Genomic DNA, 21,484 nt, shown 5'->3' on the forward strand with positions numbered 1-21,484 from the left:
CGCGGGCGGACAACAGTATAGTCTTTCATTTTATACAAATACACATTTCGGCTGTATTTTTTACTTTAATTTATTTGTGTATGAGTTGTACTGTACAGTAAAAGAGATGTTTCCCTCACCTTCAGTCGTCTAGGCATGGTAAATGTTTTTGTATGTTTTAATTATAACTGTAAAGCACTTTGGGCAACAACTTTGTTATTAAATGTGAAATAAAAGATGAGGTTAAAAGCTGGAAATTAGACTAAGCAGCTCAAATATATGCGTTTTGATCATTCCAACACTTCCATTTGTGTTATTTCAGAGTTCATCAACACTTTATTATTGGAACATGAGAGAGTGAGAGTCAGAAAGAAGAGCGAGGCCACTTCTGCACATCTGAGGAAAACGTCCATCAAACACTGTTTTTGCAGAGATCAAGTCGGTTAAAACACAGAACATTTTGATGTGAACTTTAATGTATTTATTTCAACTTCAAGCATTTATTATTTAATATACAGAGTATATTAGATTTAATATACAGATAAAAGAGTCAAAGATCTTAAACTCAAACACGTAAGCGTATCCGTGTTTATGGAGTGATGAACAGCGAGGAGAGTTCAGGTCACATGATCTGTGTCCTGTCCAGAGTGTCTAGGTGTGTGTGTGTGTGTGTGTGTGTGAGAGAGCTGGTCTTTGAACATCTTCAGTGTTTTACGCTGATGCCATTTTCTTCTCCTTGTACGTGGCCATCATCTTCTTGATCTCGGCGATGGCTTTGCCTGGATTCAAACCCTGCGGGACGAGAAGTGAGCATCAGAACACATGTAGGTGAGCATCAGAACACATGTAGGTGAGCATCAGAACACATGTAGGTGAGCATCAGAACACATGTAGGTGAGCATCAGAACACATGTAGGTGAGCATCAGAACACATGTAGGTGAGCATCAGAACACATGTAGGTGAGCATCAGAACACATGTAAGCGAGCATCAGAACACATGTAAGCGAGCATCAGAACACATGTAAGCGAGCATCAGAACACATGTAAGAGAGCATCAGAACACATGTAGGTGAGCATCAGAACACATGTAAGTGAGCATCAGAACACATGTAGGTGAGCATCAGAACACATGTAGGTGAGCATCAGAACACATGTAGGTGAGCATCAGAACACATGTAGGTGAGCATCAGAACACATGTAAGCGAGCATCAGAACACATGTAAGCGAGCATCAGAACACATGTAAGTGAGCATCAGCAGAGGTCAGAGGTCAGTGTGCTTCACCTTCGGGCAGGTTTTGGTGCAGTTCATGATGGTGTGACAGCGGTACAGAGAGAACGGGTCCTGCAGTTTAGAGAGCCTCTCCTCAGTGAAGTCGTCACGCGAGTCGATCATCCAGCGGTACGCCTGAAACACAACAGCAAAGCCACCGTTTCAGAGAGCGGACTGTACAGCTAGCTTTAGCTGGACCATCACTTTATTCTAGAGTGGTTTATTCGCTGACTTCAGCTCGCTTCTTTACACGAAGAACAACATAGTGACAACGCATTTGTAAGCGGACCGCGGTGTGTAGTGAGATCTTTATACACCACTGAACACATAGTTATGTATATGATATTGCATTCTGTCGACAGATCCTCCTAAATATTACACACTGCACCTTTAAAAAATACGCACATATTCTCCGTACTTGCTTGCCACGGAAGAGGAGCGCTGCGGTGAGTGGAGATGTAGAGTTCAGGTGGAGATGTAGAGTTCAGGTGGAGATGTAGAGTTCAGGTGGTGATGTAGAGTTCAGGTGGAGATATAGAGTTCAGGTGGAGATATAGAGTTCAGGTGGAGATGTAGAGTTCAGGTGGAGATGTAGAGTTCAGGTGGAGATGTAGAGTTCAGGTGGAGATGTAGAGTCAGGTGGAGATGTAGAGTTCAGGTGGAGATGTAGAGTTCAGGTGGAGATGTAGAGTCAGGTGGAGATGTAGAGTTCAGGTGGAGATGTAGAGTTCAGGTGGAGATGTAGAGTTCAGGTGGAGATGTAGAGTTCAGGTGGAGATGTAGAGTCAGGTGGAGATGTAGAGTTCAGGTGGAGATGTAGAGTCAGGTGGAGATGTAGAGTCAGGTGGAGATGTAGAGTCAGGTGGAGATGTAGAGTCAGGTGGAGATGTAGAGTTCAGGTGGAGATATAGAGTCAGGTGGAGATGTAGAGTCAGGTGGAGATGTAGAGTCAGGTGGAGATGTAGAGTCAGGTGGAGATGTAGAGTTCAGGTGGAGATGTAGAGTTCAGGTGGAGATATAGAGTCAGGTGGAGATGTAGAGTTCAGGTGGAGATGTAGAGTTCAGGTGGAGATGTAGAGTTCAGGTGGAGATGTAGAGTTCAGGTGGAGATGTAGAGTTCAGGTGGAGATGTAGAGTTCAGGTGGAGATGTAGAGTTCAGGTGGAGATGTAGAGTTCAGGTGGAGATGTAGAGTTCAGGTGGAGATGTAGAGTTCAGGTGGAGATGTAGAGTTCAGGTGGAGATGTAGAGTTCAGGTGGAGATGTAGAGTCAGGTGGAGATGTAGAGTTCAGGTGGAGATGTAGAGTTCAGGTGGAGATGTAGAGTTCAGGTGGAGATGTAGAGTTCAGGTGGAGATGTAGAGTCAGGTGGAGATGTAGAGTTCAGGTGGAGATGTAGAGTTCAGGTGGAGATGTAGAGTTCAGGTGGAGATGTAGAGTTCAGGTGGAGATGCAGAGTTCAGGTGGAGATGTAGAGTTCAGGTGGAGATGTAGAGTTCAGGTGGAGATGTAGAGTCAGGTGGAGATGTAGAGTTCAGGTGGAGATGTAGAGTTCAGGTGGAGATGTAGAGTTCAGGTGGAGATGTAGAGTTCAGGTGGAGATGTAGAGTCAGGTGGAGATGTAGAGTTCAGGTGGAGATGTAGAGTTCAGGTGGAGATGTAGAGTTCAGGTGGAGATGTAGAGTTCAGGTGGAGATGCAGAGTTCAGGTGGAGATGTAGAGTTCAGGTGGAGATGTAGAGTTCAGGTGGAGATGTAGAGTCAGGTGGAGATGTAGAGTTCAGGTGGAGATGTAGAGTTCAGGTGGAGATGTAGAGTCAGGTGGAGATGTAGAGTTCAGGTGGAGATGTAGAGTTCAGGTGGAGATGTAGAGTTCAGGTGGAGATGTAGAGTTCAGGTGGAGATGTAGAGTTCAGGTGGAGATGTAGAGTTCAGGTGGAGATGTAGAGTTCAGGTGGAGATGTAGAGTTCAGGTGGAGATGTAGAGTTCAGGTGGAGATGTAGAGTTCAGGTGGAGATGTAGAGTCAGGTGGAGATGTAGAGTTCAGGTGGAGATGTAGAGTTCAGGTGGAGATGTAGAGTTCAGGTGGAGATGTAGAGTTCAGGTGGAGATGTAGAGTTCAGGTGGAGATGTAGAGTTCAGGTGGAGATGTAGAGTTCAGGTGGAGATATAGAGTCAGGTGGAGATGTAGAGTTCAGGTGGAGATGTAGAGTTCAGGTGGAGATGTAGAGTTCAGGTGGAGATGTAGAGTCAGGTGGAGATGTAGAGTTCAGGTGGAGATGTAGAGTCAGGTGGAGATATAGAGTTCAGGTGGAGATGTAGAGTTCAGGTGGAGATGTAGAGTTCAGGTGGAGATGTAGAGTTCAGGTGGAGATGTAGAGTCAGGTGGAGATGTAGAGTTCAGGTGGAGATGTAGAGTTCAGGTGGAGATATAGAGTTCAGGTGGAGATATAGAGTTCAGGTGGAGATCAGGTGGAGATATAGAGTTCAGGTGGAGATGTAGAGTTCAGGTGGAGATGTAGAGTTCAGGTGGAGATATAGAGTTCAGGTGGAGATCAGGTGGAGATGTAGAGTCAGGTGGAGATGTAGAGTTCAGGTGGAGATGTAGAGTTCAGGTGGAGATGTAGAGTTCAGGTGGAGATATAGAGTTCAGGTGGAGATCAGGTGGAGATGTAGAGTTCAGGTGGAGATGTAGAGTTCAGGTGGAGATATAGAGTTCAGGTGGAGATCAGGTGGAGATGTAGAGTACAGGTGGAGATGTAGAGTTCAGGTGGAGATGTAGAGTTCAGGTGGAGATATAGAGTTCAGGTGGAGATGTAGAGTTCAGGTGGAGATGTAGAGTTCAGGTGGAGATATAGAGTTCAGGTGGAGATGTAGAGTTCAGGTGGAGATATAGAGTTCAGGTGGAGATATAGAGTTCAGGTGGAGATCAGGTGGAGATGTAGAGTACAGGTGGAGATGTAGAGTACAGGTGGAGATGTAGAGTTCAGGTGGAGATATAGAGTTCAGGTGGAGATCAGGTGGAGATGTAGAGTTCAGGTGGAGATGTAGAGTTCAGGTGGAGATATAGAGTTCAGGTGGAGATCAGGTGGAGATGTAGAGTTCAGGTGGAGATGTAGAGTTCAGGTGGAGATGTAGAGTTCAGGTGGAGATGTAGAGTTCAGGTGGAGATGTAGAGTTCAGGTGGAGATATAGAGTTCAGGTGGAGATCAGGTGGAGATGTAGAGTACAGGTGGAGATGTAGAGTTCAGGTGGAGATGTAGAGTGATATCTTTGACACGGTGTTCTTTCAGTGTTTCCTGTGCTGCATTTTATTAGAACCGTTTTGTATTATTAGTTTATTTTTTATCTATTTACTGTTTTTAGAATTTGAAAGATAATAAAGATCTCTTCCTTGAACACCAGAAAGTAGTGCTTGAAGTCCTGGAGTTTTATTTTACGGCGTTGGAGGGACACGCGTGCTGACCGTTGACTGTGTAAACACTACGTAGTGTGTGTGACGTCACCGTAGTGTTTCTGAAGCCCAGAGTGGGCGGAGCCGGCCGTCGCCATCTTGGCCGCGCGTCACTCCCGGATAAACGAACATGTGTGGCGAGGCGGATTAGCTGAGGAGACGTGACATGATGTTTAGAGGGTGTGTGTGTGTGTGTGTGTGGACTGACCTGCATGATCTGTGTGTAGAGGATGTGTGTGTGTGTGTGGACTGACCTGCATGATCTGTGTGTAGAGGATGTGTGTGTGTGTGGACTGACCTGCATGAGGACGGCCGGGCCCAGATACTTGTCTCCGTTCCACCAGTAACTGGGACAGCTGGTGCTGCAGCACGCACACAGGATACACTCGTACAGGCCATCCTGACACACACACACACAGTGAGACCACAGACACGTGTGTGTGTGTGTGTGTGTGTGTGTGTGTGTGTGTGTGTGAGAGAGAGAGTAGGTGAGAGAGTGAGTAAGTGATTGAGTGAGTGTGTGTGTGAGAGAAAGAGTGTGTAAGAGAGAGAGTGAGTGTGTGAGTGTGTGTGTGTGTGTGTGTGTGTGTGTACCAGCTTCTCTCGGTCCTCCACACTCTGCAGGTACTGCTCTTTGCCCTCTCTGGACTCGTCTTTCTTCTTCAGGTACGGCTCGATGGATTTATACTGAGCGTAGAAGTTGCTCATGTCCTGCAGGAGACAGACAGCGTTCACACACACACACACACACACACACACACACACACACACACACACTCTCACTCTCTCTCACACAGACTTACTCACTCACTCTCTCACTCTCACACACACACACACACACACACTCACCGGCACCAGGTCCTTCACCACGTACATGTGTGGCAGTGGGTAGATCTTCGACACTTTGCTGGTGTTTGTGTCGATCTTGTTCAGACACGCTAACGTGTTTCCACCGTTGATGTTCATAGCGCAGGATCCACAGATTCCTGTAGAACAGACACAACCGGATCAGACCGGATCACAACCAGACCGGATCACAACCAGATCACAACCGAATCCGGATCACAACCAGACCGGATCAGACCAGATCACAACCGAATCCGGATCAGACCGGATCACAACCAGATCCGGATCACAACCAGACCGGATCAGACCAGATCACAACCAGACCGGATCACAACCAGATCCGGATCACAACCAGACCGGATCAGACCAGATCACAACCAGATCCAGATCAGACCGGATCACAACTAGATCACAACCAGATCAGACCGGATCAGACCAGATCACAACCAGAACGGATTAGACCGGAAACCCAGAACCGGTTTAACCCTTTGATTTTCTTGCCGTTTTAGAGTAAAACGTGTTTTTGAAAATAAAGATTTCATATAAACATTTTAAGTAGTATTTATGCAAATTTTTCATAACAATAAACGTTCTGTAACTTAGGATCACTTTTTAAAACTGTTTTCTCTTCAGCAATAATCTGCTGTGAAGTGTCGTGTTTGAGAAGAGAAACTTCAGTCTGTCGCTCTAAAGCGTTCAGGATTTACCAGTTCACGCTGGACATTTTCAGATCAATGTTCAAAACGTGAATAAATGGATTATAAATGCAGCGTCAATATAATTTAGTACCATAAAAATGCAAAATCTTAAATAAAAAACATTTCAAACTAAAATATAGTACATTCATTTTTTTTAATTTTTTTTTTTTTAACGTAAAAATGTTGCCCGCCGTGATGACCCGTTGGCGCGCCTCACCCTCTCTGCAGGAGCGCCTGAAGGTCAGCGTGCCGTCCATCTCGTTCTTGATCTTGATGAGCGCGTCCAGAACCATCGGCCCGCAGCTGAGGGACACAACACACACTCAGTCGCGCGCACACACTCCATGACTCTGAGCGGCGGCGGCGGCGGCTCCACTCACGTGTTGAGGTCGATCTCGTACGTCTGCATGCGCGGTTTGTCCCCGACGGTGTCCGGGTCCCAGCGGTAGATCTGGAACGTCTTCATCCTGGGCTGAGCCGCGGGAACCGCTAGTGTCTGCGCGAACCGCACCGCCTGGAGAACACACACACACACACACACAACAGGACCGATAGATAGTACCTCCACAATAGTACCTGGTCGTCATAGCGACACGACACACACCCGCTACCCACACACACAGGACAATGGAGGAAATCGAGTGTATGCTGTTTTACATAATATTAGTAATGGGTATATCACGCAATCTCTGGCCAAACTATTCAAAAACGTCGGGGTTACTCAGGATACTCCGTCTGGCGTGTGCAGTGATGACGCAGTGAATAGTGACGATTCTCTCTGACCAATCAGCAATCAGCAGTCTGCCGTGTGTCACGTCACAGTTTAGTATCGCGTCGGCTCGCTCAGAACCTCGCCGGAGGTGATACGAAACAAAGAATCTGGAAGCAGGTGCCGGTACAACTTCTACACAGTGGAGCTGGTACTGTGTCGTGGGAAAGCGGCAAACACACACAAGAAACACTCTTTAGGTCCGAAACCTTCGTATGCGCTTTTTCCCTATAACTAACCTTTCCCTATAACTAACCCTTCCCTATAACTAACCTTTCCCTATAACTAACCTTTCCCTATAACTAACCTTTCCCTATAACTAACCTTTCCCTATAACTAACCCTTCCCTATAACTAACCTTTCCCTATAACTAACCTTTCCCTATAACTAACCCTTCCCTATAACTAACCCTTCCCTATAACTAACCTTTCCCTATAACTAACCTTTCCCTATAACTAACCTTTCCCTATAACTAACCTTTCCCTATAACTAACCTTTCCCTATAACTAACCCTTCCCTATAACTAACCTTTCCCTATAACTAACCTTTCCCTATAACTAACCTTTCCCTATAACTAACCTTTCCCTATAACTAACCTTTCCCTATAACTAACCCTTCCCTATAACTAACCCTTCCCTATAACTAACCTTTCCCTATAACTAACCTTTCCCTATAACTAACCTTTCCCTATAACTAACCTTTCCCTATAACTAACCTTTCCCTATAACTAACCTTTCCCTATAACCTTTCCCTATAACTAACCTTTCCCTATAACTAACCTTTCCCTATAACTAACCTTTCCCTATAACTAACCTTTCCCTATAACTAACCCTTCCCTATAACTAACCTTTCCCTATAACTAACCTTTCCCTATAACTAACCCTTCCCTATAACTAACCTTTCCCTATAATTTCCCTATAACCTTTCCCCTATAACTAACCCTTCCCTATAACTAACCTTTCCCTATAACTAACCTTTCCCTATAACTAACCCTTCCCTATAACTAACCTTTCCCTATAACTAACCTTTCCCTATAACTAAACTTTCCCTATAACTAACCTTTCCCTATAACTAACCTTTCCCTATAACCTTTCCCTATAACTAACCTTTCCCTATAACTAACCTTTCCCTATAACCTTTCCCTATAACTAACCTTTCCCTATAACTAACCTTTCCCTATAACTAACCTTTCCCTATAACCTTTCCCTATAACTAACCTTTCCCTATAACCTTTCCCTATAACTAACCTTTCCCTATAACTAACCTTTCCCTATAACTAACCTTTCCCTATAACTAACCTTTCCCTATAACTAACCTTTCCCTATAACTAAACTTTCCCTATAACTAACCTTTCCCTATAACTAACCTTTCCCTATAACCTTTCCCTATAACTAACCTTTCCCTATAACTAACCTTTCCCTATAACCTTTCCCTATAACTAACCTTTCCCTATAACTAACCTTTCCCTATAACTAACCTTTCCCTATAACCTTTCCCTATAACTAACCTTTCCCTATAACCTTTCCCTATAACTAACCTTTCCCTATAACTAACCTTTCCCTATAACTAACCTTTCCCTATAACTAACCTTTCCCTATAACTAACCTTTCCCTATAACTAACCTTTCCCTATAACTAACCTTTCCCTATAACTAACCTTTCCCTATAACTAACCTTTCCCTATAACCTTTCCCTATAACCTTTCCCTATAACCTTTCCCTATAACTAACCTTTCCCTATAACTAACCTTTCCCTATAACTAACCTTTCCCTATAACTAACCTTTCCCTATAACTAACCTTTCCCTATAACTAACCTTTCCCTATAACTAACCTTTCCCTATAACTAACCTTTCCCTATAACTTACCTTTCCCTATAACTAACCTTTCCCTATAACTAACCTTTCCCTATAACTAACCTTTCCCTATAACTAACCTTTCCCTATAACTAACCTTTCCCTATAACTAACCTTTCCCTATAACTTACCTTTCCCTATAACTAACCTTTCCCTATAACTAACCTTTCCCTATAACTAACCCTTCCCTATAACTAACCTTTCCCTATAACTAACCTTTCCCTATAACTAACCTTTCCCTATAACTAACCTTTCCCTATAACTAACCTTTCCCTATAACTAACCTTTCCCTATAACTAACCCTTTCCCTATAACTAACCTTTCCCTATAACTAACCTTTCCCTATAACTTACCTTTCCCTATAACTAACCTTTCCCTATAACTAACCTTTCCCTATAACTTACCTTTCCCTATAACTAACCTTTCCCTATAACTAACCTTTCCCTATAACTAACCCTTCCCTATAACTAACCTTTCCCTATAACTAACCTTTCCCTATAACTAACCTTTCCCTATAACTAACCTTTCCCTCGCAGGTCAAAATGACCCGAAGCCCTTAAAATTATACTTTTTTTGTAGAGAAAGGTTATTATATTTCATTTTGATTCTATTTTTTGGGAGGTTTTTTTTTAACCTTTAAATTTCTAGATTTGACCAATACATAATAAATAAATAGTAAGTTAGGAGCACATTCCTCACATTCTTTCAACTTAAATTCAAAATAACTCATAATTTCATGCATAACCCTTTTAATTCAGCTCTAAATATCTGACATTGTGTCTGTCGACCTCTTGTGGAAATAATAATATAAGATGATATTTCATAACTCTAGATGTGCTTATATCTGTATATGGAGCAGATGAGCTGTTCCTCTGGGTCCTAAAGCCAGCTTCTCTTCAGTGTGCGTTCAGATACACATGCACACATTATAAAATCATTTTTTTGGTAAAGTTAGAGCATGTTTAGTTTGAATTTTGAGCATTTTTAGGTTTTTCTATGTGAACTGAAGCATTCCTCGGATTCCATTCATTCTTTATGAACACCAACAGCACTGATAGCAGCATATTAATGCTTTCTGATGGATCAAATATAAAATACTCCACATTACTCTATATCAGTGCCCACATCATCCCTATACTATAGAACAGCCGCTCGTCATTTCATATTCACGACCGTGCGACACAACCCTCAGTAGTACCCGCGTGTGTTCAGTGAAGACACGGGTGTGGTGTGGTGTCGGTGTGAGCTCGGGCTCTGCTGTTGTTTACCGTGATCGCGGGTCGGTGGACGGCAGCGCAGCGGCTCAAGGAGAAACACACAGCGGCCATGATCGCGTCAGTCTGACCCTCGGTCCTCCAGCGGCCCAGAGTGCACCGCGCGGGCCGCGCCTCAGACCACACGCGCTGCTTCCTGTGGAGGGAGGATAGCGCGTCTGACGCCCTCAGATGCTGCGCACTAGGAAGGCAGATTAGTAGGGTTTGAGCACAGCCCGCGAGTGATATAACTGATTGTGTATCGCTATATATTAATTACAGTTGAATGTTTAACTTATCGCAAATTTATAAAAAATATTATCCGCACGAAGTACATTTAACCGAGAGTAAACCACATACATTACTAGTGAAAAACATTTTTTTGACGGTGTTCTACTGTCTTATTAATTATTATTAGTTATTGGTATTTGTATTTTATAGCGTTTGAATAATAATAGTAATGTATGTGTACAGTGTAATTTAAGATAAAGCATCTGTGCTCTCATTAGACTTTTATTGGCTCGTGTGCCCCGGATATGACGTACTTCACCGGTGCAGGCTAACTGTGCATTGTGCACGAGAGCTCGAGGTCACACATTACCGTTGCCGTTGATCATCAGTAGCTCGTTAGATCGATCAGTGTGATTGATTGATTGATCGATCATTATGGTGTTCCTCACGCTCTCCTGCTGGATCCGGAACCGCGGACCCGACCGGTACTGGAAGGTGCAGGAGCTGCTGAAGAACGCGCGGGTGAGAGGAGACATGTGCAGATCTGTCTGTCTGTCTGACTGTCTGTCTGTCTGACTGTCTATCTGTCTGACTGTCTGTCTGCCTGCCTGCCTGCCTGTCTGTCTGTCTATCTATCTGTCTGCCTGTCTGTCTGCCTGCCTGTCTGTCTGTCTGTCTGTCTATCTGTCCATCTGCCTGTCTGTCTGTCTGTCTGTCTGATTATCTATCTGTCTGCCTGCCTGTCTGTCTATCTGTCTGACTTACTGTCTGTCTGTCTGTCTATCTGTCTGTCTGTCTATCTGACTGTCTGTCTGTCTGATTATCTATCTGTCCATCTGTCTGCCTGCCTGTCTGTCTGTCTAACTGACTATCTATCTATATAACTGTCTGTCTGTCTGAATGTTCTGAAACAAATAGTAACATTTAAAAATGAACGTCAAGCTCAAACATTTCAGAAAAACACTCCATGAACGATGTATAAATAATGTTTTAGTTCTGGCGTTTTGAGACCGTTATAAAAGATAACCTTGAACAAACATGTTATTAACGTTACTGGAGGAATGTTCGTTCATAACTTTGAGGGAACGGTCCTGTTCGCTGGGATGCTGTGGTGTGTGTGTGTGTGTGTGTGTGTGTGTGTGTGTGTGTGTGTGTTAGGGCTGAACGATACATCGAATTTTCATCGTCATCGCGATATGAACTCCCGCGATGAACACATCGCAACAGACAGCCTGACACGATGAATAATGCCTGGTTCAGATTAGCACTAACTTACACGTTTTTGGTCCTAAAATCGTGGACAAGAAACATGTCAGACAACACGTTGCTTTCCGACCAGTCATCGCGTGCCGTCACACACACATTCACTCGCAAACATTCACTTGCACGCACAGACACACAAACACACTCACTCACTGTCCCTCGCTCACTCACTCACTCACACACACACTCACTCACTGTCCCTCGCTCACTCACTCGCTCACTCACACACACACACACACACACACACTCACTGTCCCTCGCTCACTCACTCGCTCACTCACGCACACACACACACACACACTCACTCACTCGCTCACTCACGCACACACACACACACACTCACTCACTGTCCCTCGCTCACTCACACACACACACACACACTCACTCACTGTCCCTCGCTCACTCACTCGCTCACTCACGCACACACACACACACTCACGCACGCACACACACACACACACACTCACTCACTGTCCCTCGCTCACTCACTCGCTCACTCACACACACACACACACACACTCACTCACTGTCCCTCGCTCACTCACTCGCTCACTCACGCACACACACACACACACACTCACTCACTCGCTCACTCACGCACACACACACACACACTCACTCACTGTCCCTCGCTCACTCACACACACACACACACACTCACTCACTGTCCCTCGCTCACTCACTCGCTCACTCACGCACACACACACACACTCACGCACGCACACACACACACACACACTCACTCACTGTCCCTCGCTCACTCACGCACGCACACACACACACACACACACTCACTCACTCACGCACACACACACTCACATACGCTCACACGCTCACTGGTGCACACACACACTCACTGTTGCACTCACTCACGTCTCGCCTCGCTCACATATTCAACCCGTCGTGGAGGACCGTTAAAGAATTAGACATGCTATAGTCAGGGTTCGCACGGGTCAAGGAATTTTTAAAGGTCTATTCCAGACATTGAAAGTCAGGGAATTTTATATAGTGTTTGTCCAAGTCAGGGGAAATCAGGGAATTTAGTTTGTTGCTTTAAATGTTAGTTTCCATTTATCCAAATGTAATTTTTCTATACCGAATGTCTTTATCGCGCTGTTTCACACATCTCTCTACGGAGCCCCTGAGGGGACCTCTGCAAAATAATAATAATATGGACTTTTCGCGTGCACACGCGTTACAATTTCCGGTTTGGTTATAGAGTCATTACTACAAATGTGGGAAAAGGGATGAGATGAGTGTGCTTGAGCGTGCCTCCAGAGATGTGTCTTATTATAGGGAGGGTGTTTGTGGACTGTGCTTTACTGTAAGAAAAAAGCATGAATATCACATAAATTAATATCAGGCCCCACATCATTGATTACATCATCCGAGAGTAGCCTATTTCTTTTCGTTTTGAATTGTTTCGTTTAAAGACATTCCAAGCTGTCTTCAGGTGTATTTCTCATGTGAGGCATACACAGTTTCGGTTGTGATGAGATGTGCTCCAGTTCACGTGCAGTGCAAGTGACCGCGGCGCGCCTCCATGGTTGTTGTCGGCTATATATTTGCTTCTCATTTATTAAATACAGGCCAAAAATGTTTAAAATTAAGATACAATTTATACAAAACAAATTTACTTTAAAGAAAGGCTTTCTACAAAACAAAACAGCTCGGTGCTAGGTCATGGAAATGCATCTTTTTAGTCAGTGGAAGTCAGGGAATTTTACATGTGATTTAGAGTGGGAACCCGACCCTGTACAGTCTCTGTCGTGAGGCATCGCAGACGCGACGCAGGCTGTCGCACACTATCACACACTATACGAGATGAAACGATCGAATCTTGCGTCCCGACGCCCGTTGTCGTTATTACGAATCTCCACGACACCCATACGTCAAACGGATCGTGCTAAAATCGTGTATTCTGAACCAGGCAGGTAATAAACGTTTGACCTATCACACAAAGCACCTAGTAAAGCACTAAGACATGGGACAGTGTAGCTAACAATCACATTTATCGGCAGTCATATCGTCATCGCAATATTAAACAATGTTATCGTGTTATCCTCTAATGTTATCCTCATATCGTGCAGCCCTAGTGTGTGTGTGTGTGTGTTCAGTGAATGAGTCTGATGTGTGTGTGTGTGTGTGTGTGTTCAGTGAATGAGTCTGATGTGTGTGTGTGTGTGTGTTCAGTGAATGAGTCTGATGTGTGTGTGTGTTCAGGGAATGAGTCTGATGTGTGTGTGTGTGTGTATTCAGTGAATGTGTGTGTGTGTGTGTGTGTGTGTGTGTGTGTGTGTTCAGTGAATGAGTCTGATGTGTGTGTGTGTTCAGTGAATGTGTGTGTGTGTGTGTGTTCAGTGAATGAGTCTGATGTGTGTGTGTGTGTGTGTTCAGTGAATGAGTCTGATGTGTGTGTGTGTGTGTGTGTTCAGTGAATGAGTCTGATGTGTGTGTGTGTGTGTGTGTTCAGTGAATGAGTCTGATGTGTGTGTGTGTTCAGTGAATGAGTCTGATGTGTGTGTGTGTTCAGTGAATGAGTCTGATGTGTGTGTGTGTTCAGTGAATGAGTCTGATGTGTGTGTGTGTTCAGTGAATGAGTCTGATGTGTGTGTGTGTTCAGTGAATGAGTCTGATGTGTGTGTGTGTTCAGTGAATGAGTCTGATGTGTGTGTGTGTTCAGTGAATGAGTCTGATGTGTGTGTGTGTTCAGTGAATGAGTCTGATGTGTGTGTGTGTTCAGTGAATGAGTCTGATGTGTGTGTGTGTTCAGTGAATGAGTCTGATGTGTGTGTGTGTGTGTTCAGTGAATGAGTCTGATGTGTGTGTGTGTGTGTTCAGTGAATGAGTCTGATGTGTGTGTGTTCAGTGAATGAGTCTGATGTGTGTGTGTGTGTGTTCAGTGAATGAGTCTGATGTGTGTGTGTGTTCAGTGAATGAGTCTGATGTGTGTGTGTGTTCAGTGAATGAGTCTGATGTGTGTGTGTGTTCAGTGAATGAGTCTGATGTGTGTGTGTGTTCAGTGAATGAGTCTGATGTGTGTGTGTGTGTGTTCAGTGAATGAGTCTGATGTGTGTGTCTGCAGCACTTCCGTGGCAGGAAGAACCGCTGCTACAGTCTAGCGGTGCGAGCCGTTCGCAGAGCCTTCATCTACGCTAGCAAAGGCCGGAAAGCCAAGCGCCGCAACATGAGACAGGTAGAGAACACACACACACACACACACATAAGCGTTATCTCACCTGTCAATCACTCATGATCTGTGTGTGTGTGCAGCTGTGGATTTCGCGCATCGCCGGTGCCACCAGAGAACACCAACTAAAGTATCCTGCGCTCATACACAACCTGCTGAAGGTGAGTGTGTGTGTGTGTGTGTGCGAGAGTGAGTGTGTGTGCGAGAGTGAGTGTGTGTGCGAGAGTGAGTGTGTGTGCGAGAGTGAGTGTGTGTGCGAGAGTGAGTGTGTGTGCGAGAGTGAGTGTGTGTGCGAGAGTGAGTGTGTGTGCGAGAGTGAGTGTGTGTGCGAGAGTGAGTGTGTGTGCGAGAGTGAGTGTGTGTGCGAGAGTGAGTGTGTGTGCGAGAGTGAGTGTGTGTGCGAGAGTGAGTGTGTGTGCGAGAGTGAGTGTGTGTGCGAGAGTGAGTGCGAGTGCGAGAGTGAGTGCGAGAGTGAGTGCGAGAGTGAGTGCGAGAGTGAGTGCGAGAGTGAGTGCGAGAGTGAGTGTGTGTGCGAGAGTGAGTGTGTGTGCGAGAGTGAGTGTGTGTGCGAGAGTGAGTGCGAGAGTGAGTGCGAGAGTGAGTGCGAGAGTGAGTGCGAGAGTGAGTGTGTGTGCGAGAGTGAGTGTGTGTGCGAGAGTGAGTGTGTGTGCGAGAGTGAGTGTGTGTGCGAGAGTGAGTGAGTGTGCGAGAGTGAGTGTGTGTGCGAGAGTGAGTGTGTGTGCGAGAGTGAGTGTGTGTGCGAGAGTGAGTGTGTGTGCGAGAGTGAGTGTGTGTGCGAGAGTGAGTGTGTGTGCGAGAGTGAGTGTGTGTGCGAGAGTGAGTGTGTGTGCGAGAGTGAGTGAGTGTGCGCGAGTGAGTGAGTGTGCGCGAGTGAGTGAGTGTGCGCGAGTGAGTGAGTGTGCGCGAGTGAGTGAGTGTGCGCGAGTGAGTGTGCGCGAGTGAGTGTGCGCGAGTGAGTGTGCGCGAGTGAGTGTGTGTGCGAGAGTGAGTGTGTGTGCGAGAGTGAGTGTGTGTGCGAGAGTGAGTGCGAGAGTGAGTGCGAGAGTGAGTGCGAGAGTGAGTGCGAGAGTGAGTGTGTGTGCGAGAGTGAGTGTGTGTGCGAGAGTGAGTGTGTGTGCGAGAGTGAGTGAGTGTGCGAGAGTGAGTGTGTGTGCGAGAGTGAGTGTGTGTGCGAGAGTGAGTGTGTGTGCGAGAGTGAGTGTGTGTGCGAGAGTGAGTGTGTGTGCGAGAGTGAGTGTGTGTGCGAGAGTGAGTGTGTGTGCGAGAGTGAGTGTGTGTGCGAGAGTGAGTGTGTGTGCGAGAGTGAGTGTGTGTGCGAGAGTGAGTGAGTGTGCGCGAGTGAGTGAGTGTGCGCGAGTGAGTGAGTGTGCGCGAGTGAGTGAGTGTGCGCGAGTGAGTGAGTGTGCGCGAGTGAGTGTGCGCGAGTGAGTGTGCGCGAGTGAGTGTGCGCGAGTGAGTGTGCGCGAGTGAGTGTGCGCGAGTGAGTGAGTGTGCGAGAGTGAGTGAGTGTGCGAGAGTGAGTGCGCGAGAGTGAGTGAGTGAGTGTGCGAGAGTGACTGTGCGAGAGTGAGTGAGTGAGTGCGCGAGAGTGAGTGAGTGAGTGCGCGAGAGTGAGTGCGGGAGAGTGAGTGTGAGAGAGTGAGCGCGAGAGTGAGTGAGTGAGTGCGCGAGAGTGAGTGAGTGCGCGAGAGTGAGTGAGTGCGCGAGAGTGAGTGAGTGCGCGAGAGTGAGTGAGTGCGCGAGAGTGAGTGAGTGCGCGAGAGTGAGTGAGTGCGCGAGAGTGAGTGAGTGCGCGAGAGTGAGTGAGTGCGCGAGAGTGAGTGAGTGCGCGAGAGTGAGTGAGTGCGCGAGAGTGAGTGAGTGCGCGAGAGTGAGTGAGTGCGCGAGAGTGAGTGAGTGCGCGAGAGTGAGTGAGTGCGCGAGAGTGAGTGAGTGCGCGAGAGTGAGTGAGTGCGCGAGAGTGAGTGAGTGCGCGAGAGTGAGTGAGTGCGCGAGAGTGAGTGAGTGCGCGAGAGTGAGTGAGTGCGCGAGAGTGAGTGAGTGCGCGAGAGTGAGTGAGTGCGCGAGAGTGAGTGAGTGCGCGAGAGTGAGTGAGTGCGCGAGAGTGAGTGAGTGCGCGAGAGTGAGTGAGTGCGCGAGAGTGAGTGAGTGTGCGAGAGTGAGTGAGTGTGCGAGAGTGAGTGTGCGAGAGTGAGTGTGCGAGAGTGAGTGTGCGCGCGAGAGTGAGTGAGTGAGTGCGCGAGAGTGAGTGAGTGAGTGCGCGAGAGTGAGTGAGTGAGTGCGCGAGAGTGAGAGAGTGAGCGGGAGAGAGAGTGAGCGGGAGAGTGAGTGCGCGAGAGTGAGTGAGTGCGCGGGAGAGAGAGTGAGCGGGAGAGTGAGTGCGCGAGAGTGAGTGAGTGCGCGAGAGTGAGTGAGTGCGCGAGAGTGAGTGCGCGTGAGTGAGTGAGTGAGAGAGTGAGTGAAAGTGAGTGAGTGAGTGGGCGAGAGTGAGTGAGTGAGTGGGCGAGAGTGAGTGAGTGTGAGCGCGAGAGTGAGTGAGTGAGTGCGCGAGAGTGAGTGAGTGAGTGGGCGAGAGTGAGAGAGTGAGTGGGCGAGAGTGAGTGAGTGAGTGGGCGAGAGTGAGTGCGCGAGAGTGAGAGCACGAGAGTGAGAGAGTGAGTGGGCGAGAGTGAGAGAGTGAGAGCACAAGAGTGAGAGCACGAGAGTGAGAGAGTGAGTGCGCGAGAGTGTGAGAGAGTGAGTGTGAGCGCGAGAGTGAGTGCGTGAGAGTGAGTGAGTGCGCGAGAGTGAGTGAGTGAGTGCGCGAGAGTGAGTGAGTGAGTGGGCGAGAGTGAGAGCACGAGAGTGAGAGAGAGTGAGTGAGAGTGAGTGCGCGAGAGTGAGTGAGTGCGCGAGAGTGAGTGAGTGCGCGCGAGTGAGTGAGTGCGCGCGAGTGAGTGCGCGAGAGTGAGAGAGTGAGTGGGCGAGAGTGAGAGAGTGAGTGGGCGAGAGTGAGAGCACGAGAGTGAGTGAGAGTGAGTGCGCGAGAGTGAGTGAGTGAGTGAGTGCGCGAGAGTGAGTGGGCGAGAGTGAGTGCGCGAGAGTGAGTGGGAGAGAGTGAGTGGGCGAGAGAGAGTGGGAGAGAGAGAGTGGGAGAGAGTGAGTGGGCGAGAGTGAGAGCACGAGAGTGAGTGAGAGTGAGTGAGTGATAGTGAGAGTGAGTGAGTGAGAGTGAGTGCGCGAGAGTGAGTGAGTGAGTGAGTGCGCGAGAGTGAGTGCGCGAGAGTGAGTGGGAGAGAGTGAGTGGGCGAGAGAGAGTGGGCGAGAGAGAGTGGGAGAGAGTGAGTGGGCGAGAGTGAGAGAGTGAGAGAGTGAGTGGGCGAGAGTGAGAGAGTGAGTGGGCGAGAGTGAGAGAGTGAGTGGGCGAGAGTGAGAGAGTGAGTGGGCGAGAGTGAGTGCGCGAGAGTGAGTGGGCGAGAGTGAGTGGGCGAGAGTGAGAGAGTGAGTGGGCGAGAGTGAGTGCGCGAGAGTGAGAGAGTGAGTGGGCGAGAGTGAGTGGGCGAGAGTGAGTGCGCGAGAGTGAGTGGGCGAGAGTGAGAGAGTGAGTGCGCGAGAGTGAGAGAGTGAGTGCGCGAGAGTGAGAGCACGAGAGTGAGAGAGTGAGTGGGTGAGTGAGTGTGAGAGAGTGAGTGAGAGTGAGTGCGCGAGAGTGAGTGAGTGCGCGAGAGTGAGTGAGTGCGCGCGAGTGAGTGCGCGAGAGTGAGAGAGTGAGAGCACGAGAGTGAGTGAGAGTGAGTGAGTGAGAGTGAGTGCGCGAGAGTGAGTGAGTGAGTGAGTGCGCGAGAGTGAGTGAGTGGGCGAGAGTGAGTGCGCGAGAGTGAGTGGGAGAGAGTGAGTGGGCGAGAGAGAGTGGGAGAGAGTGAGTGGGCGAGAGTGAGAGCACGAGAGTGAGTGAGAGTGAGTGAGTGATAGTGAGTGCGCGAGAGTGAGTGAGTGAGTGCGCGAGAGTGAGTGAGTGGGCGAGAGTGAGTGCGCGAGAGTGAGTGGGCGAGAGTGAGTGGGCGAGAGTGAGTGCGCGAGAGTGAGTGGGCGAGAGTGAGTGCGCGAGAGTGAGTGCGCGAGAGTGAGTGGGCGAGAGTGAGTGCGCGAGAGTGAGTGGGAGAGAGTGAGTGGGCGAGAGAGAGTGGGCGAGAGAGAGTGGGAGAGAGTGAGTGGGCGAGAGTGAGAGAGTGAGTGGGCGAGAGTGAGTGCGCGAGAGTGAGAGAGTGAGTGGGCGAGAGTGAGTGGGCGAGAGTGAGTGCGCGAGAGTGAGTGGGCGAGAGTGAGAGAGTGAGTGCGCGAGAGTGAGAGAGTGAGTGCGCGAGAGTGAGAGAGTGAGTGAGTGAGTGGGCGAGAGTGAGTGGGCGAGAGTGAGTGCGCGAGAGTGAGAGAGTGAGTGGGCGAGAGTGAGTGGGCGAGAGTGAGTGCGCGAGAGTGAGTGGGCGAGAGTGAGAGAGTGAGTGCGCGAGAGTGAGAGAGTGAGTGCGCGAGAGTGAGTGCGCGAGAGTGAGAGAGTGAGTGGGCGAGAGTGAGTGCGCGAGAGTGAGTGCGCGAGAGTGAGAGAGTGAGTGGGCGAGAGTGAGTGCGCGAGGGTGAGTGTGTGTGAGAGTGAGTGAGTGTGTGTGAGAGTGAGTGAGTGAGTGAGTGTGTGTGTGTGTGTGTGTGTGTGAGAGAGTGAGTGCGTGTGTGTGCGTGAGTGTGTGTGTGTGTGTGTGGCTCACGCGTGACGGCTGTGTAACACACGTGTGTGTCTCTCTCCTCTACAGTGTAGTGTTCAGCTGAACAGGCGTGTGTTGTGTGACCTGTCAATCACAGAGCCGCGCTCCTTCCAGGCGCTAGCAGAACTCTCTCGCGCGCGGCAGCAGGAGGGATTCAGAGCCGCGCTGGGGGACGCTAGCGAGCCGCCGGGAGTCTTCTCGCGCATCACACAGCTGCACTGAACCTGTGTGTGCGTGTGTGTGTGTGTGTGTGTGTGTCTGTGTCTGTGAGAGAGAGAGAGTGATGAACCTGCTGTGTGTAAATACCTGTGCTTATCAAATAAAACTGTTTCCTGTTGAATGACTGTTGTGCTGCATTCATAATCACTGCATTCATAATCACTGCATTCATAATCACTGCATTCATAATCACTGCATTCATAATCACTGCATTCATAATCACTGCATTCATAATCACTGCATTCATAATCACTGCATTCATAATCACTGTATTCATAATCACTGCATTCATAATCACTGCATTCATAATCACTGTATTCATAATCACTGCATTCATAATCACTGTATTCATAATCACTGCATTCATAATCACTGCATTCATAATCACTGCATTCATAATCACTGTATTCATAATCACTGCATTCATAATCACTGCATTCATAATCACTGCATTCATAATCACTGCATTCATAATCACTGCATTCATAATCACTGCATTCATAATCACTGCATTCATAATCACTGCATTCATAATCACTGCATTCATAATCACTGCATTCATAATCACTGCATTCATAATCACTGCATTCATAATCACTGCATTCATAATCACTGTCTCCTGTCAGCTCAAATATACATTAGAATAGAGTAATACACAGAGATCATGTCATCCAGTGTCTCCATATAATCTGTTATATTGGCTCAACAGTAATGATTCTTATCTACTCATATATTAATCACTAAACTTTTTTTTGCATATAAACTCAATACAAAAATGATCTATAGAAATATGCCAGAGATGTTCAGAAGTTATAAAGACTTTCTCAGCATTATCAGATTCATTACACTGACATTATCACTTTATGGACTTTTATCGTAACATATTCATAGTGTGAAATATTGTTTATTCTTATTATTCTTACTGGTTATTACCCTTATTGGGAATGTGTTTATATGTATAGTTTCTTCTCTCCTTCCCCCGTCCCTCTTGAGAGCAATACTGAAGAAACCATGTTGAAAATTCACAGGTATATGAAATATTAATCTTAAATCTTTCAAAACATGCTTAGCAGGATCAATACTGTGAAGTATTTTGTAAGACACGTTAGTGCCTGGAGTGTGCTTCATGTGAACACCAGTAAAAACAGAAGTACAACACAACAATCATGATTAAGAGTAACAAAAATATAAAGAATAGTAAAAGAAAACACTTCACCAACACCACAGCACAATACAGGACACACAACTAGACAGTAAAACAAACAAGAACGGGTTAAAAATGTAAAAGTTAAAAAATAAATGTAAAAATAAATGAAGGTAAAAAGTGTGTAGGTCGTGCAAATGAAACATGTGTGAGTGCTTTAGGGTTTAGAGAGGATGAACTGGTGATCGAGTTGGTCAGGTCGCGGTTGCAAATGAGAACTTGTTCTACACCGAGTAACCTGGTGAAATAAAGGTGAAATAAAATAAATAAAAAGTCATGTTTTATCTCGTCTAAGAATACCAAAAAATAGGTTTACAATTTGAAAACGTACATGTATGAATATAAAATCTGCATAGGAAAATAATTAGATTTATTATAAAGAATTTATAAGGATTTAAGTATTTCAAAAAATACTAAAATAACAGATTTGGGATTCGGTGAGAAAATTTGCAAGATATTGCTTGAGATTAACCAACCATCATCTTTTAAAAGTCGCA

General features: G+C 46.8%; 2 protein-coding genes across 2 annotated transcripts; one reads left to right on the forward strand and one right to left on the reverse strand.

Moving 5' to 3' along the window:
• Window positions 1–418: 418 nt before the first annotated feature.
• On the reverse strand, window positions 419–10,267 carry sdhb (succinate dehydrogenase complex, subunit B, iron sulfur (Ip)). Its single transcript, XM_079592255.1, has 8 exons — window positions 10,139–10,267; window positions 6,629–6,762; window positions 6,466–6,551; window positions 5,554–5,690; window positions 5,299–5,415; window positions 5,003–5,104; window positions 1,264–1,386; window positions 419–771 (listed from the first exon to the last, which is right to left on the reverse strand). The coding sequence occupies exons 1-8, from the start codon at window positions 10,196–10,198 to the stop codon at window positions 691–693; spliced, it is 840 nt and encodes a 279-aa protein (XP_079448381.1). The 5' UTR covers window positions 10,199–10,267; the 3' UTR covers window positions 419–690.
• Window positions 10,268–10,734: 467 nt separating this feature from the next.
• mrpl20 (mitochondrial ribosomal protein L20) lies at window positions 10,735–21,073 on the forward strand. The gene is made up of 4 exons (XM_079592267.1): window positions 10,735–10,876; window positions 14,703–14,813; window positions 14,891–14,968; window positions 19,613–21,073. Exons 1-4 carry the CDS (start codon window positions 10,790–10,792, stop codon window positions 19,784–19,786), a joined length of 450 nt encoding a protein of 149 aa, XP_079448393.1. The 5' UTR covers window positions 10,735–10,789; the 3' UTR covers window positions 19,787–21,073.
• The last annotated feature ends 411 nt before the right edge of the window (window positions 21,074–21,484 follow it).

Source organism: Phoxinus phoxinus (genome assembly GCF_949152265.1).
Source record: "Phoxinus phoxinus genome assembly, chromosome: 20".
NCBI lineage: Eukaryota > Metazoa > Chordata > Actinopteri > Cypriniformes > Leuciscidae > Phoxinus > Phoxinus phoxinus.